General features: G+C 40.9%; 1 protein-coding gene across 3 annotated transcripts; it reads left to right on the top strand.

Annotated features, from left to right (window-relative positions):
* Positions 1-655: 655 nt before the first annotated feature.
* Positions 656-15,898, top strand: LOC113647728 (C-terminal binding protein 1). Of its 3 annotated transcripts, none has more exons than XM_027154613.2 (11): positions 656-788; positions 2,201-2,234; positions 2,405-2,589; positions 8,795-8,949; positions 9,024-9,168; positions 9,349-9,555; positions 9,832-10,046; positions 10,280-10,410; positions 11,612-11,739; positions 11,826-11,943; positions 12,034-15,898. In XM_027154613.2, the coding sequence occupies exons 3-11, from the start codon at positions 2,532-2,534 to the stop codon at positions 12,221-12,223; spliced, it is 1,347 nt and encodes a 448-aa protein (XP_027010414.1). In that variant the 5' UTR covers positions 656-788; positions 2,201-2,234; positions 2,405-2,531; the 3' UTR covers positions 12,224-15,898. The 3 variants fall into 3 exon arrangements, with proteins under 3 accessions (XP_027010414.1, XP_027010415.1, XP_027010416.2); XM_027154614.2 differs by having other exon boundaries at positions 663-788; positions 2,505-2,589; XM_027154615.2 differs by lacking the exons at positions 656-788; positions 2,201-2,234; positions 2,405-2,589 and adding an exon at positions 6,303-6,516.
* The last annotated feature ends 2,696 nt before the right edge of the window (positions 15,899-18,594 follow it).

The raw sequence follows: 18,594 nt of genomic DNA on the forward strand, positions 1-18,594 counted from the left end.
GGACATGTAATATGACTGTCTAGTGGGTGGTCTGCAGAATGTACACTTTATCCTGATCAGGCTTGCAGTTAAATCTGGTATCTATCCCTGGACAATGCGCACACGTTCAGGCACTTTTGTTGAATTATGCTCATGACTTTTGTAGATAGTCTCACCTGGATATTATAGATATATATCTTAGAGCTGCTGCTGTAATCTTGTGTTCATCCAAAGACTCTTATTCACAATATGCTCTGATAGCACTGTTTCACCTGGAACATGGTTTTCCTTTTGAATCTTGTTCTTCTCTAGGTTTCTTCCTCGTGCTATTTCATTCCTCTGGCTTGTTCATTAGAGATCTGAAAAATAAATCAACATCCATGTTTCTATAAAGCTTCTTTGTGAGAATTCCTCAAGTAGAATTAAATAAATAATCATACTTATTTAAGTTACGGTGTCCTTACCGAGTCCACCTCTAGATGGCGCTGTGCTGTTCTGTCTTTACAGTGTTTTATCTGCTGGTTCTGCCTTTTTTTTTGTAAGGCACGTTGTTCCCAGCCGTCGCAAAATGGCGTCCCATCGGATACGAAGTGCACTACGTAGGGCACAGTGTCCTTAATGTCACGCGCACTACGTAGGACGTAGGGATAGTGACTAGGGAGCGGTTTCGGATTGATTCAGGGCCTGAACTCTGTAGACTTCCTTTTATTACAGGGTTTGATGGCGGAGAGCGGTAGATAGCGGGGGAAGAGTTGTGTTTCGCCCACTTTGGCCATACTGAACCCGTAGCTTAACCCACTTTAGAGACGGTGAGATATTTGCTGTGACTTTCATTTCTTCCTCTCTACTTTCGTAACGACTGTTAACGATTAAGTGTTTAATTGAGTGTAAAAAAAACTCCATTTCGGTGCTTATTGGAGAAACGGATATGATGAGAGAGAGAGAGAGAGAGAGAGAGAGAGAGAGAGCTGTTTGTATCCACACATTAGCATTAGCATTAGCAAGCTTTCAACAGCGCTTTAAAAACTGTTTAGCAAAGCACCAAGCACTCCAGGAAGTCTTTTAGTATTTAATTACGAATACTAAAAGTATAAAACTTAATATTTCTGCTGTGTATCTCGTTATTTCAGGCTCCATTTTGTGAAGTTTATGCGCGTTTGAATAGTTGCTAGCCGCTTTAGCTGTGTTTAGCTCTGCTAGCTAGCCAGCAAGTTGCTAAGAAGTTTGGCGTTAGCCAGCTTGGAAATTTGTGGATATTTTTTTCCGACTCTGTTTCGCCCTTAATGCTTCAAACTGTCACGACAAAACCCTGCCAGGCATCACAGGGTGTAAATTACAGTGTGTAGAAATGGCATAAATTTCATACATCGTCTTTAAAGTGTTGCTGGGGGTTTAATAAAAGAACCCAACGGACGGCGGTGGGAACGTTAGCAGGTTGAACACAGCTAGCGATCCAGCCTATTGAGCTGACTTAGCTTTAGCTGAGCAGACTGTAGCTCTAAAGTTCGTGTTGTTCACTTACACAGACCTGTAATCGGTGTCTACACGTTACTAAGCGTTACACACAGCACACAGATCGAGTTCTACAATTTTTTTGGTTCTGAAAGGTTGATTAATTTTCTATAACTGCAACTCTGAATGTAGCTCAGTGCAAATCACAGGTTTATATCCGTGCGCTCGAACTAAAACCTTGTCGTTTTTATAGTTACACCTCGTTTAAAGGGTTATTTTCACCTGTTGAATAGCGTTTAGTTGTTAAATAAGTTTATCATACGACAGACCGTGCAGTTAGATGATGATGATGATCCGTGATGGGGCACAATCTGGAGTGTTTTATTACACTTATACCACAGCAATTTGGCAGTTAGTTCATGGTCTATTCATAATAAACCATCAGGAAGACTTTCTTGCTTGGGAAAATTTTGTTAAATGCTAGCAGAATAATTTAAAGCCCAGACCCCTTTACATTAAACGTGGCAAATAAATGTTTCTTGAGGATCCTTAGTAACTTTAGTAACTCTGTTTTTTTTATTTCTTTTTTTCTCCCATTGTGATCACATGTTTAAAAGTACAGGAATTCATTTGACTCAAAATAATTGACCCTGCTCGCTGCAGGGCCCTCGTCCCCGCGTCCTGTCGTTGATCATTTATCTGTAACTGCATGCACCATCTTGTTTTGTCAAAGTCCATGGTGTTAACAAGTTTTTTTTTCCCCACATAGGTGCTTTTTCAAGGTTGATTGACTTGTGCATCAGGTAAATAGGATTTCTCACTTTGCGTCGTGTTTTTAGGAATGAATATTATTGTTACTTATTTTTGAGTTAATGTTGTTAATCGAAATTTTAGGTCGATAAGCAGAAGTTAAAGGAAAATTCACACAAGTACATACGTGTTCATTTCTTTTTTTTCCTGGATGTGATTGCAGGTGGTTATATTTCGGAGCGATTTTTCTCCTGTTGTGGACGGACCCGGACTCAGTTCTGCATTTTTTTTTTCCCTTCTTGTTTCTTTTGTTGTGGCTGTAGCTGGTCCTTGTAAAGAACCACCAGTCGATGGCTCTGATGGACAAACACAAAGTCAAGCGGCAGAGACTGGATCGCATCTGCGAAGGTGAGTTTAAATTGTTCAACAAACATGCTTGATTACGTTTAAGTTTACATGACGATTTGGAAGAGACGGACAGAATTTGACAGAATTGTTTTGCTCAATAATCACATTTTTCCAGGAATGATGGGGCAGTTATTTTAAGTTGCCTTGGATTGCTGCCTCATTGACCAGAAAATGATCAAAGCACTCAATGTTTGTTCAGTCAAACTAAAAACATGCGAACAAGCAGCTTGTAGATTTACGGCAATTAATACATCATGCATTGTATGGCCAAAAGTTTGTGCATCTAGACTATAACACACACGTTGGTTGTTTTTTTTTTTGTTTTGTCCTCCCCTACTCCAAACTGACACAATGTTGGAAGCATGTAGTGTACATATTCCCAATAGAGGTGATATAACAATATCATCAATAGTGATAGTTCTTTGCTGCATCATGCGTGTGTGTGTGTATACAGAGACACACATGCTCAGAAACAGACAGCAAAATGATAGTATCCTGATATTTATCACACATAAGAGGAGGAAAAAATTAACTCCTCATTTCCAGTCTGTTTGCAATTATTAATGTGTATTGTAACCTAATCACAATTGTGATTTTTCTCAATATCAACGTTTTGTCATCATGTTGAATTACCTAGGGAATCAAAATATTGTAATCAACATAGGATGAATTATGTAAGCTTAATCAGAATTAGAAGGGTGAATCCTTCTGTTTCAGTTGTAGTGTTTAGCAGAAGATTGCGTTCAGATTGCCCTGGGGGTTTTGTACTCAACCTGACCATGTGGTCTTAAGGCAGATTCTTTTCCATGCGTGAAAACTGCTGTAGCGTATTTATTAATGTGTATTCATAACACACTGAACAGTGTTGGACAGTACACTTCACGCCTTATTCCCCTGTTTTCATTATTTATATTAAAAAAACTTTGTATTAAAATCCGATCAAACATGTTTATATAAAAGTGTGTGGGAATGTCTCTGGCTGCCTTTGTGTAGTTTCACAGACTCGTAATTACAGGTTTTATAAGTAAATATAGTGTTTTAATTTAAGTCAAGATCTTTGTGCTGCTGTCGATGCTAACAAGAAAGTGTCTGAAAACAGCATTTTTAATTATGTGGATAAATAAAACTGATGTCAATTTAGATGTCATTTTCACGGCGGGTGGCGGTCTGTATTACTGATAGTAGACATGCTTATGAATATCATATGTACTGACAAATCTTAGTAATCACAGCATATCTGGTCACATGGTTATTTTTTAGGGATTTATTTATTTTTTGGTAGTAGGACTGGGTAATGGTAACCAAACACTTATATTCTGTGTTATAGAACTCTGTGGCCTTCTATGTATCACAATATGTAGATTTAATAGCAATATAAAGAACAATAATTAATATACTTTTACATTTACTTACTACTTGTATCATGTGGCTAATTAAATGTCAAAGTTTATCGTGGCATAATTGATCACAATATCAATACCATATCAGCAGGTATTCCAATCCTAGTACTTGGTATTGATCAGTCAGGGATGTGATGAATTGTTTTATCGTGTGTGTGTGTGTTCATTCATTCATGCACCAAGGCTTCTAGGCTCATGTTCTGAAACATTAGCGAGTTGATTAGCTAGCTCTATTGGTTACTTTGGATCGAGTAGTGTTACAGTGAAGAGCGAGTTTATCGGGTTTAAATTGCATGTTTTTTTGCTGTGCCATGATTCCTTGTGTTTATCAACCGCTAGTTGCTGATCTTCAAGAACATCATATTGGGTAAGATCTGTCCACCCCCTCTGCCTCTCCTGGCTAGAATTTGCTGAAGTCAGTTTGTTTCTGAATGCCTAGTGCTGAGTTTAAGATGTCTTTTCAGATTACTTTGCAGGAAGATGCTGTAGTTCATCCTCAGTATTTTCTCAGCACAGAGTTTGCAGCACAGTCATGAAATATGTTCATGTGACTGTCGTTTTGTCATTTGTTGTGTGACGGCGTAAATAAGTCACTTAGTATCACCTAGTACCAGATCTTTGGGGATTTTAATTATTTGTAATGAGTATGTGAAAATAAGAATGATTCAGATAGATAACTGGTACCAATATTGGTATCTGTGTGGTTTGTTAAACTGTTGAATCATACACAGAAATATCTATGCACGAAGTGGTCGTAACTCCAAAGTGCATCAATCCAAAGTGTATATGTAATGTGTGTTAGATCTGATTGTTTGAACGTGTAGTTGTCTGTCTGTGTGTGTGTAGATGGAGCGTTTGTGCAGACTAGGGCAGATGCAGAGCCCTTTTCTTTATCTGTGCTCCTTCCTGTGGGCTGCAGAGGCGGAGCAGACGGCTCTTAGAGGGGCTCTTGCTCTGCGCTGCTATAGTGCTGTAGACCACAGGAACAATGAGGGCCTAAATGTAGTGCTTCAGCTATTTCTGGAGCACTCAGCACAGCATTCCTTAACAGCAGGCTGAATTTCTGCATTTATGTGTTCTGCTTGTAGACTGAATTATATGCCGTGTATAGGAATCTGAGCAGTTCAAGGAATCTGTGTGGTTGAAGACATAACAGGGACACGGTGTACAATATGTTGAAAAAATTGCATTGTGCGTGACATTTGATCTGTAGTCCTGCTCAGGAAATAGCAGCTGATGATGGACAGTTTGCATAATGGCAATGTATTATCACACACAGTCGTAAAGAGAAATAAGATTACGAACAGGCTGTTAACGCACCTATATTTTTCGGTCCAGTGCTAATTCAAGGCAGCATCTCAAATTGCTTTGTAAATATATTATGTTCTTTTAATTTCATGTCTTCGTGAGTTACAAGATTGCGTTTTTGTAGCTTGTGTTATTAGCCACACATTTAAAATATCCAACCTATAAAGTTTTGCTCCTCATTCGCGTGTCCTAACCCGGGCTTCTCGCGCCACACGTCAGCCAATTAGAAACAAATTCCAGCTGCCTTGCCCTCTGTCTTCTTCCCTACCTGGTAGTTCACTATATCTTTTTAAAATTTAAAGGTATTTGATCACTGCTCAATAGCTCTCATTTAGTTAATCAGAACTAACTAAATGTTAGGAAGATCGAGAGATGTTGAATTAGGGCTGGAACTAAAAATAGGACATGGGTTAACTCGAATTTGGCAAGTGTACTGCCCTGACTTGTTGAACAATTTGTCAAAAAAAACAACAAAACTGTCCTTTCACCTAAAAGCATTTTCTTTTTTAGAGTGCTTGCCTGGGAAGTCTGAGTTTTGCACTTATTTTCATGGACTTATTTTAAGTTCATTACTTTTTTAGGGCTGTGTTTGTATGGTGACTTTCATACACGAAGATGCCTTGCATGTTTATCCTGCGTTCCTCTGGAGCGTCGATGCCCACGACGTCGGTAAAGCAGCCTGAGTGAGCCATTTGTGCTGAGATTGATGGCTGATCCTGAAGTTTTGTTCATCTGTGTCTGAGTAATTATTGCACAATAGTCAAAAACTAAAAAAATATTGTGTGAATACGATCAAATGTGAGTTTGTATTCAGGGAAGTGAAGAACGGAAGACCTCAAGTTAAAACGTATCAATCTTGACGTTTTTCCACCAGCGTGTGTTTTTAACCTCGAGGGTAGATGTGTGCGGTTGTGCACAAGAATAGAGCTGCTGTCTCTTTAAAAAAAACAATAACTGTCTGACTGCTCCTAGAGTGGCTCTCCTATGCTAATGAGGTTAGTGCTGGTTGGTTGGCGCTCAATGCTTGTGCCTCGTGATTGGTTGGGATCTGTGGGGGAGGAGCTGGGTGTGGATGACAGCTGGGTGCCTGCCAGGCAAAAACAGCCTGACACTGATTGTGAAGGGTGGAGAGAGAGTGATAGAGCGGTAGAGGGGAGAGAGAGAGAGAGAGAGAGAGAGAGAGAGAGAGAAGACAGGCGTGCTTACTTCATGATGCAAGGTTAGGATGTTTTGTGTGTGTGTTGTGGGATGTGAAGCAAAGGCTTGAGGGGTTGGGTGTATTGTGGGTGCGGTATCTCGAGTGGTAATTTTCCTTTTTTTGATGGTATGAATAAACGCATCGGTGTGGTTGAGCAAGCGTACATGTATTTGCGCCTGGCAGACAGGAGGTTGGGTGTGGTGCTAATGTATTATCCTTCCACCCCACCCCCCTCTTTTTGTGTGTGTGCTCGCGTGCACAAGCTAGAGCAATGGTGTAAGAAAGTGAGGTGGAGGGGCAGAAGACAAGGAGGTTTGGGGCGAGAGGGGGGTGGAGGAGAGGAGGAGGAGGAGTAGGACCGGGCTGTGAATGAATGGCATTGTTTGCTTGGCCATGCCTCCTCTGCTGCTCGCACTTTTTCATACCCACTGGCTCAACCTCAGCTCACAGCATCTGTGCTCGGCAACGCGCGACGCTCCCTCCGTGACCTCGGCGGAATAAGCGGTCGCATTGTTCGTGCAAGGGCTTTATGATTAACATTTTCAGAGTTTTCCCTCCCAGAATTTTTCCCCCTTACACTTTGTTTAAACTGGGCCTTGGTTGTTCTCTCATATCTTTGCAGCCATGTTTCATCATCCGTGTGTGTGTGAGAGAAAGAAAGACCTGACATGAATTGATAAGAATTGAACAAATATTTGTGTTGTAAGCCTCCTAGTTTTACACTCGTCAGTCAGCCGCTTCAGGTTTTAGCGAGAGTGAAATGGAGATGAGTGTTCTTGGGTTAACAGCTTCTGCTCTCCAGAGGTCTCCAGCAGGCAGCCGAGTGGCCACCTGTCAGTGGGGCAAAAGGGCACTGCTGTTCAGTTTTACTGCTGTGAAAGCTTATGTTTGCATTCAGAGAACATTTTGTGGCCCTAAAAGATAATTGTGAATGCAATTTGTTGGTATTAATGCATAATTTATGCTGCCATTAGCTTTATTATTATAGAGGACGAGTCTCTCAATGGTGTGAAAGCCGTTTGTTGCAACCGAAATGCTGCTATTTTTGTTACTTAAGAAAATCATTTTATGAACATGTTTATTTTGTGATTATCTACTTTCAGGTACCTTTTTTTGTCTAAAACATTAATTATTTCTTAGAGAATCCAGTCCCAGGATGCAAATATACAAATGTGAGCATTTTGAACTGGCCACAAGCAAATCTAGGATCAGCTTTCTCTGTGCAGGTGTTTGTTCTCACTGCTTACCGCTTTGTATTAAAGGTGTACGAGAGTGTACACAGCCCATTGTATGTTAGAACTGCAAAACGGGTAAATGAGCTCGAGGCGCACATGAATGCATAGTTTACAGAGGTGTGCTGTAAAGAGCGTTTGGCCTGCATATACCCTGCTGGATTTAGGTCATCATGAGTCATATCAAGGCTCCCTGCCCCCACTCTCAGCCCAAATGCCCCCCATTCCTCCTGCTTCTTCTGTCTACTTCTTCCTCGACCCCTTCATCTGTTTATCCTGCTGTGGGGGTCTGGAAATGGACAGGGGCCAGCGATGATGTGATTCTCGTTACGCCCATGTGTGGGCTGAAACAGGATATGCTTTTGTCTGTCTACATGCAGCTGCACTTCTTCCATGCCCTTGGAGTTACATGAGCTTGACAGTGCGAATGTAGGCGTGATATTTAGCATAAATTCTGCTGAAATTGGAGGAGATTTGAGCCAACTGAAAGACTGGGTTAGCTTCCAGGTTGCCATGTGGGAAAATTAAGAGCAAGAAAATGCAAAATTAGAGGAACATGCGTTGTGGGATGAAATAGAAACCTTTTTAAATGCAAATTACAATTGGATCAGTTAAGTATTTTTTTTTTTTTTTAAGGAGCTTTTTTTTTTTTTTTTTTTTTTTAAATAAATAGCTTAATGAAATGCTATATTTGAAAGTGCCAAAAGCAACAATAATGCAAAGGGGCTATGGTCCCACACAGGGATGTTCCAGTATCTGATATATCATCTCCCTTTCCCAGTGCATTAAACTGTCTGATAAATAAATCATGGGGTTTGCTTTCAGTTTGAATGTTCTCATTAAACTTGGCCTGTTTGTTTTATTTAAAAATGTCATATATATTTGTTGTTTTATTAGATGCATAATTTTCCAAGCAAAGGGGTATTAGGCATGCTGTGAATATTTTAATCTGTAGGATAATGAATGAGTCAATGTGTGACCTAGCACTACAAATCCTAAGCAGAAGTGCCATGTGTTCCTCACTCAGCTGGAGTGCCAATGAAATGTGCCCCATCTCTGTCCTGCAGGCATTCGCCCACCCATCTTAAACGGGCCCATGCACCCTCGTCCGCTGGTGGCGCTCCTGGATGGCCGGGACTGCACGGTGGAGATGCCCATCCTGAAGGACGTGGCCACTGTGGCCTTTTGTGATGCTCAGTCTACTCAGGAGATCCATGAAAAGGTACATATAATACACTGCCAATAACACTTCTTGGGTTTGCAGACCTTTTCAAAACATCTCTGATGTTCATCCAGGTTCTTAACGAGGCTGTAGCTGCATTACTGTATCACACCATCTCACTGTCACGAGACGACCTCGACAAGTTTAAAGGGCTTCGTGTTATTGTGAGAATTGGCAGCGGATTCGACAACGTGGACATTAAAGCTGCAGCAGAGCTCGGTGAGTTTAGCACATTGCCTTTCTGCTAACTGACGACCCTTGAGTAACTCCTGATTTTGATTTGATTGGCTGCTTTACCCTCTGTCCATCATTATAACGTAGTATGTACTGGACGATCAGTGTTGGATATTAAAATAAATATCTATATATGGTTGTACTCCATTTTTATTCTACTCTCAGGTATCGCAGTGTGTAATGTGCCAGCTGCATCTGTGGAAGAGACAGCGGACACTTCCATGTGCTTGATCCTGAACCTCTACCGCCGGGTCACCTGGATGCATCAGGCCTTGCGTGAGGGCACTAGGGCCTCCAGCGTTGAGCAAATCAGAGAGGTGGCTGGAGGAGCTGCTCGCATCCGAGGGGAGACGCTAGGCATCATTGGTCTTGGTGAGCCTTTAAATCACTTATCGTCAATGTCCACACGATTCGAATATTCTGGGGTTGAAATGGTTTGTGTTTGTAAGCTCTGTATAACAGAATTGAAAAGCAGAGTAACCTTGTATAATACCTCTAGAGGATAACCATAAGACAAATAGGATGTAATCACCTTTTACTTTAATTTGCTTATTATGTACTCAAATTCAAATAATGTAAAGATTTTAAATGTCAACCTATTAGAATTCTGCATAGCTTCTTAATCTCTGACACTTGCCTTTGTTTTAGGACGTGTTGGCCAAGCAGTGGCTTTGAGGGCAAAGGCATTTGGTTTTGGGGTGATTTTCTACGACCCTTACCTCCCTGAAGGAGTAGAAAAATCTCTGGGGCTCCAGCGCATGGCCACGCTGCAGGATCTGCTCATTCATTCAGACTGTGTGTCCCTGCACTGCAGCCTGAATGAACACAACCACCACCTCATCAATGACTTCACTATCAAACAGGTAACACACACACACACACACACACTGACTTACAGCCTAGCTAACCCATTAAGGTTATTATCAAGCATGTAACCCATGTGCTTTGCTGAATACATAGTTTACCATCTCGCAAGAAACTTGTAATCCTATGCTTTACCATTCCATTGGTGTGTGTGTGTGCGCTCATCAAAGAAGTAGACATTTATAAAAACACAGGATTGCCCTCTGATACCATCTCGTAATCTTTTTATTAGATGCGTCAGGGTGCGTTCCTGGTGAACACTGCACGAGGGGGATTGGTGGACGAGAAAGCTCTGGCTCAGGCACTGAAAGAAGGCAGAATACGTGGTGCAGCTCTCGACGTTCACGAGGCGGAGCCATTTAGGTAAGTTTGGAAGGTCTTTTTAAAGTATGTGTAAAATTTTCATTTTCTAAAATCTGTCTAATTGATGCCCACTGTCCAGTTCTGATTGGTGAGTTTGAGGTTCATTAAACAAAGTTACTGTTGATTATTTTGTCATCTTTTAATAAGTGATCATCTAAAAACAGGGTTTCTCAAACCTTTTTTTGCAGCCTTCAATTGTAAAATCAGAGAACATAAGCCGTACAAATATTAGACTCCTTGTTTAAATGTGTACTATATTCCAGAACACACAGGGCCTTTTTACGCCTGGCCACTTCATGTGTTTTCTCTGATCCGATAGCTATCTGATTTGTTAAAACTGTTCCATTTACATTAGGCCACATAAATGCGTCTTGGCGAATTGGATATTAATCCGATCTTTCTACTCCCGCCCAAAATATTTTACCTCATTTCTGGGGCAATTGAAACGGAACACACTTTCGTGTATGCGGTTTTCAGAAGGCAATCAAAAAGAAGCCGAAAAACTTGTTACGACGGTTATGCTAAAAAAAAACAGCTTTTACTGTTTGCTGCATTTTCGCTGGCGGCAGCAGTGCATTTTAAGACCCAACGAGACACTCGCGAGTAAAGTACTTCTGTTTGGGAGGAGTATAGCGCTGACGTATGTGGCTTGAACATCCACATTCATTTACACCTGTCCAGTTTCATCTGAAATGTGTCCCAGACCTCCTCCTGAAGAGGTTTGAATGATCAGATTTATATCCGTCTCAAAAACGTTTCGGAGGGCATTTAGACCTGGTCTTTTTACGATCGGATAGCTATTTGTTCACAGAAGTGAAGTGATCAGGTGTAAAAAGCCCCATTAGGTCTTGTGATTTATAATTTGTTTGTCTTTAGTTTTGATTTAAACCCATTCTTCCTAATAACAATTGAACTCAATAGTAAATAGAACTACGTATGTTGTTTTATCTGCCACTGCAACCAAAAAAATCCCTGTCTATGCTGCATTAAAATTGGGGTGATTTGAGACTTCTTTCAGCATCTGTGCATTTCGGCTACAAACTGGAGAATAAACCATGGATTCTATTTGAATGCAGCATTAATTCTAACCACTGAACGTTTTAAAGGACATTGAGTACATTGCAGATTGGTGTGTAAATCTAAATGTGTGTCAGAAGACAGCATGTGATCATACAAATCACTTTTGCATGTGATTCCCCAGCTTCTCACAGGGGCCTCTAAAGGATGCACCTAATCTGATCTGCACGCCCCACACATCCTGGTACAGTGAGCAGGCCTCCATCGAGGCGAGGGAGGAGGCAGCGCGGGAAGTACGCAGAGCCATCACAGGTTATAACGCTTCTCTCGCTCACACACCATCTTCTCTTGTGGTGGATTATTGGTTGTAAGCCTTATGTTTTTGCGTCTTTTTGCAGGTCGTATTCCTGACAGTCTAAAGAACTGTGTGAATAAGGAGTATCTGATGCCAGCTTCCCAGTGGCCGTCTATGGAGTCTGCCTCTGTTCACTCTGAACTCAACGGAGCAGGATACAGGTAAGAACTGCACCAGACAACTCGTTCCTTACTCATGTTTCTATTTTCTCATACCCAATTGTTTTATTTTTGTTCATCTGTCATTTCCAGGTTTCCGGCGGGTCTGATTGGTGTAACCCCGGGAGCTCTTCCTGGTGCGGGGGCAGGAGTAGAGGCCATGGTGGCGGGCACGCTGCCCCTAGCCCATCCCCTCGCCCCAGTCTCACACCCACCACACACCCCCTCACCTGGGCAGCCAACCAAGGCAGAGGCTGACAGAGATGTCCCTTCTGACCAATAGCATCCCAACACATTCCATCGTTGCCCCAGCGATGCCCTTTTCCCTTTTTCTAGGGCTTAATCCATGCCGATGCCCTGATTTTTTGACGTAACACCCGGGTCAACCCAGTCAAACAGAACACACAAGTCCAGACCTGACCCACTCAAAAACATTTCCCCCAACTTCTCTCCTTCCCTTCCTTTGTTGTTGTATCTGTTTCTTTTTCCACCTGTGCAGCAAGCAATAACTCTTTTTCTCAAGGATTCAGTAATTGAGTTGTTTTTGTTAGTATTAGAAAACCCCTTTTTATTTTTATGCCTTTTTTTTAATCTGGACTAGGAGTTTGTTTTTGAGTAGTGTGTTACTACTTGCGTTCTTTGTCCAGCTAATTTAGCAGTATAGTAAAAAAAATACCTGAACCGTTCTTTTATTTCACCCTCCCAAACATGCATTTGTGACCCCCCCCCCTCCCCCCTCCCTTTTTTATGGTATCGTGTTCACCCTTGAAGCAAAGTGGAAAAGCTGGCTTAAGTCATTGAATTTATTTTTCTTTTCTTTTTTTTTTATTACCATAATTCCAATGGACAGCTAACAGTAGCCACACTTTTCACCGAACCGGATTCGAACGATAAGAGAAACAATGTGTCGTCTGTCTGTGCCTGAGAGTAACTCCGTGGTGATCTCGGACACTTTGGGTTCCACTTCTCCCTTCATGTTGAGGACATCATGTGCATTGTGTTTTACCCTCTCTGTCTGAAACATGGCTGAGGGAACGCACTCATTATCTGTAAACTTGTCGGGTATCTGTTCAGTCATCTGCTTCACTATATCAGTAATGTATGGCTAAATGACATATAGGTCTCTGCAAGAGCATCATAAATATGACATTTGTGTACAGCTTTTTACTGAAGTCTGATCGCTTTTCCACAACCACAGAGTGAAATCCCCCTAGACTTTATTCATGTAGAAGTATGAAATCTCTATTTTGTGTGTGTGCATCTCTGAACTTCACAATGATTTATGATTCTCTTATAAAGACCATGTGATTGGGAATATTCACTAAGCTGTGTCTTTACACTTTACTTTCATTGTTATTTTTATACAAACTGGGGGAAAGATATGGAAGCACATTTTCAGGTGTCTGAAAAGGCAGTGTTCCACTTGTAGGTTTTCGCATTACTTTAACTGTCATGATCCTTTGTCTCTTTTCTTTTTCTGGTGGGATATTTTTTTTTTAATTATTATTATTACTTTGGGACTCCTGTTCTCTTCTAAAATATAGACAACCTTCACCTTGATATGCCTAGCTCCTTTATTTTTTCTTATCTTTCCATTCTTCCTGGATGTGCCTCCCTGGGTGTTTCAGCTTTTTCACAATGATCTATGGTTCATCTTTGTGTTTATCTCCCGTTAGTCCTTCTTTCTGGTCCTCCTTTTCCCATGACATCACTGTAAGTAAGGAGTCGGGCTGCTCACACCCTGCCAGTGATGATCGGTCTCATACACACAGTCACACACACGTGCACAAGCTTGCATATACTCATCTATTGCTGTCGTCTTGAATGGCTCCTGTTCAGCAATGGGTTTGCAGACATGCAAACATCTTGGGTGATTTTTTTTCCCCTTTTATCTTTTGAACACTGATTTCTGTAGTAAAACGATATGGCCATTAGGGGTCAGTGACAGTGTATTTCTGAGGCCAGCCCTGTCTCAGCATTTCATTGTACCTGCTGCACTTCAGCCATGCAGTCATCCTCGATCAGTGCTTTTTGTCAATTAAGGCAATGTGGCTGACTTCAAAAGATTCAGAAAGGAGCAGTCAGGCACATGTATCCCTTTATCAGTAAGAAGTGCAAACATATCGACGTTAGCCGTTTCTGTATATTTTTTTGCTTTCTCTTGTATTCGTCAACCCAACTTTGTACTCAACACAAGTAATGTAGTGTGGTTTGGGGTGAGCGTTTGGATGGAGCCAGTTTGCTGACAAACCAGTAGGGGTACGGTCATCCCCTCAAGATGAGTCTCTTGCATGGAAAGTGTTCTGCGTCAAGGGAAACCCGTTTCTAGTACCTCAGTAACAGATATTGAATGTATGATCAACTTGTTCTTTTTCTTTGTACAGCTTCTTTTTAGATTGTACTTTGGAAGCCATTGTGGGATGTGTATGCGCTTTATTTAACACATCTAACAAGAATATGCCCCTCAATAGAATGCTTTTTCATTAGCATATGCTAGCATCCGGTAGTTTAGAGTTGGAATATGAGAGCTTTTCCTGTATTTGATTCGTCATGAATGAGCACAAATTTGCATCACTGCATTATTGTAGGGAGTGTATATGTACCAGTGAGGTGTAAGATGGATTCGGAGTCTCAAATAAGCTAGGTGATAGTACGTGGGTGAAAAACTCTAACAGAATGGTATAAGAACATTTGAGAGAGATGTTCGCTGTGGTGAAGATTTTCTCTAATCCTGAGGTGAAATTGCTGTTTTTCATGCATTGTCTTGAAAAATCCAACAATCAGAATTAAACTAGGTTTTGTGCATGAAATGTCTGTTACCGTGCAAATTCTGCATTTTGGTTATGGTTTTCTATCTAATTGGCCCTTGATGGACTGATTATTCTCATGGAATAGTGTCTGTCGTGTGAGCTTGAACCAAGACGTCATGTTTTTTTGTTTTTTTTTTTGGTAATTTGGTGTCCCCTAATGTCGGTCCTTTTAAAAAAAATATATCTTCAATTTTTCTCTTTGTATGTAATATTTCTGAACGTTATGATTTTCTTCAGGCTTGAACATCAGCAGTGTGGGGTATTTTTTTTTTTTAAAGTGTATTTTTGTGTGCTCTACATGTTGTATGGAAACATTTCAAAAATACCTTTTCTTCCCAGCACTCACTTTTAAGGTCCTTTCTCCAGCTCGTCCAAAGGGCCCTAGGTTCCAGGTTTTCTTTCACTCTATGACTGTAGTAGCCTTAAATTCATACATTATGGTGGACTTGTTCTCCCACCACCATCCCCAACCTGTGTTTTCGATGAAGAGGAGACATTCTACTTTTTAGCCAATCTGAGTTAAAAGTTCACAGCTCTGTCTGTTAGACGTGTATTTTACAGAGAACCTGACTGGTTTTGATTTCGAGGTGTGAAACCTGGAGTTATCACTTAAAGCCAGTCCACAAATAGATTGATACATTGGGTCTGGAGCAGTCACTTTCTCTCTCAGGGTTCAAAATGCACACACACACATCCTTAAGCAGTCTGTAGGTCAATCCTCTCTTGAAACTCATGCATCAAGATCATTTCAGAACAGATCATACACCTGACAGTCTCTTCAAGCTAATCTTTGTCCTTTTTTCCACCCATTTTCTGTTGCATATTACTCGCACTGACATCTAACAATGAAAGAATGAATGTTTTAATTGAACTGTGTGTAACATTGAACTTGGGAAATGTATTTTTACAACATGTGAACTTTTTATTCCTTTCTTTCACCACCTTTCTTTTCTTTGTAAATTGACCCCCTTCCCAACACCAGACAGCAAAAACTACAAAAATTAGGAAAAAAACCCCCTCTTGTAACTAGGCTCTTAAGCTTTACTTTTGCTTTTGTTTTCTTTTTTATATTAGAAAACAATCATGTTTGTGATGGTAACCTCTGATGGTAAATTCCACAAGGTATTTTAATAAAATCCTAAAGATTATCCGCTTGTCTCTTCGTGCTAATGGGTTTCACAGAAACGTGTGTATATTGGTGTTTTGTGCATTATGTGAAATGAACGAAAATGTCTAAACATTCTGAGCTTTGTGGGTCCGTATGGGACTGGAAGGCGATTTAAGGTAAGTTCAGTGATAATGCTTGTTTAGCAAGGAGTCCCGTGGCTCGTGTTTACGATGTCTGTATCTGCTCGTCCCCCCTGGCATTGGGTGGTGATACAGTGAAATCAGATTTATTAGAGCTACAGGGCTTGCACACACACACTGCCTTGCCTGCCAACTCAAATGGTTCCCAAATGGACCTTTATGAGCCACCTCTCCTGCACCCTACATTTCACACACATTTAGTGCTGGGTTCCTGAACCTTGTTTTTCTAATCAGGAATAGTTCATGGGCAGTGTGTAGAAGAGCACTTGTATGTATGAATGTTCAGTGTGAAATGTTTGGTTGTTTGTTAAAGCCTTTGGGAAAGGTTATCTAGATTATTTTCAGTTGACTACATTAAATAACCATAAGAATCAGCTAATATTTGAGTGTATATGAGACCGTTGCCAGTAACTGGGTTCACCTTCATCTAAAATTTTCATTTATGAGCTGTATGTAGTGTATCTTGATATTGGTTCATTCAGCATATTCTCACTGGGACTACTAGCTACTGCCATGCCAGCCTTAATGTTAATCCCAACAAATGTAGTCTGATTTGTTGCAAAATGGCACTTTTGGCCATGTAGTTAGCACCAGTGGTGTGGCCTCTAATTCAGAGAATGTGGAAGCTGTCAATAATTGTTCCCCAAACTTCCCCAATGTTTCCCCAGATTTGGTTTGGCTTCATATTATACAGCAAGGCCTGTAAATCACTTTACCAGCCCTCTGCATGACCTCACAGGAAGGGACCATTAAACAAAGTGGAGTTGAGGAAGAACTGTGACTTAGCCTTAACTTACCGGTATTGGCAACACTTGTACCAAAGGAAAAAATACTGCTCAGATTGAAACTGATTTACTGAACTGGACGCTGCCTACCCAAAGTTCTTCCTACTAAACCAACTCCACTGGTACTTTCACTGCCACATGCAGTCCACCAGTATATACCAGCTGTTCTATGTTCTAAAACCAACTTCAACCAAGGTTGCCCTCAGCTCCTAAGCAGTGTCCTTCAGGAGCCAGAAATGTCAGGAAAGTCTGATATGAGGTTATTTTACCACTTGTGAGCGCTTGAGTGCATGAGTCTGTGGTTTGAGTTGGCAGATGCTCGTGACTGTTAGAAGAGCCTGTGACACCCATTGCTGTTTCCAGGTCGTGTGTGTGTGGACTGGCTTACTTATAAGAAAAACCTGTTGCCTAAATTTAGTAACCACTGGGTGGGGCCATGCAAAGTGTTAGAGCAGGTTTTAGACATGGTGTACCACACAATTGGAAAGTGGTGGGCTGCATTGCTGCGCCAAGACCAGATGGCACCCCGCTGTCCCTTTGCTACACTTTGGAATGAGGCAATGGAGAATACTGGAAGCTACGGTCCTCATACAGCCCCATAGCACCACCCACAGATCTGCTTCATCAGCCCCAGCACCAGTGAGGGTCACCCGGTGGACTCGGACACCTCATACTGTGCTTTGGATATTTCTGCGACTGTTTTACTTGTTTCTACCAGCTTTCAAACCTGATTATCTATTGTTATATGAAAATATTATGCCACATGTTTTAATAATTGAGCTTCTGGATGAGATTTTATATCTAGCCAGTTTTCAGTAGCTGATAATGTTTCATTATATGTAGTCATCCACTTTTAAAAATATAGGGTTATGAGAAGATGAAGACTGATATTATAAACTACTATTTAAAAAAGTTGTCCTTGTGTTCTGGTTTTATTCAGTAGGCAAGTTGTTGTGAAACGTGTTTTGAAGAAGTGTTTTATGATGACTGTGTCTTCAATTCTGTGCATGGGATTGTGCAACATGTTGATGAAATGCAGGATCGTTTCAACAGGTTTATGGTGTTGCTGAACTAAACCGAGTAATATTTTTGTCATGTCACATTAGGCCAAATAGAGATCGAGTATAGGTTGGCAACTACCATTTAGATTAGTTTTCTAGATATTTGCTTGTGCTTTTTATTTGATAGATTCTTGATGTGGAAAAAGAACCAGGTGTCAAATTGAATTTTTTTTGCTGTAATTTTCTGAATGCAGCAGTAACAGCTGAACATTTCACCACTCACCTCGCACCCGGCTAAACACTCACTTTAACTGCTACTTAGCGGTTTAGCAGGTGTGGTCCATGTGTATAATGAATTCTACCTTTTGAAGAAAAAAAATCGAGTGACCGTACATATTATGGCTGAAAGCGTCTTGCTGAGACAAAGCTGTAAAACCAAACTACACTATTTATGCAAGTCAGTCAACAAAGAGCAACTGTTTATGTGGTGCTTGATCCCCATATAAATGTTTGGAAGAAGATGGGCAGCCCGTTTCTGTTGTTTCTCTTTACTTCAATGCATCTGAACTTAATCCCAGACAGTGATGTAATTTTTTCCATCCATGATTTAGTTTGGTAAGGGAGCTGAACTGACATGGGTTTTTTTTAAGTTATGGTGTAAGGGACGCTCTGGTGCACTGGAGAACCAGCTGAGGTGAAAATATGCCTTTGACATAAAAGAGTCAGACGTAAATGATCTCATTTTGCAGA

Source organism: Tachysurus fulvidraco, chromosome 17 (assembly GCF_022655615.1).
Source record: "Tachysurus fulvidraco isolate hzauxx_2018 chromosome 17, HZAU_PFXX_2.0, whole genome shotgun sequence".
Classification (NCBI taxonomy): domain Eukaryota; kingdom Metazoa; phylum Chordata; class Actinopteri; order Siluriformes; family Bagridae; genus Tachysurus; species Tachysurus fulvidraco.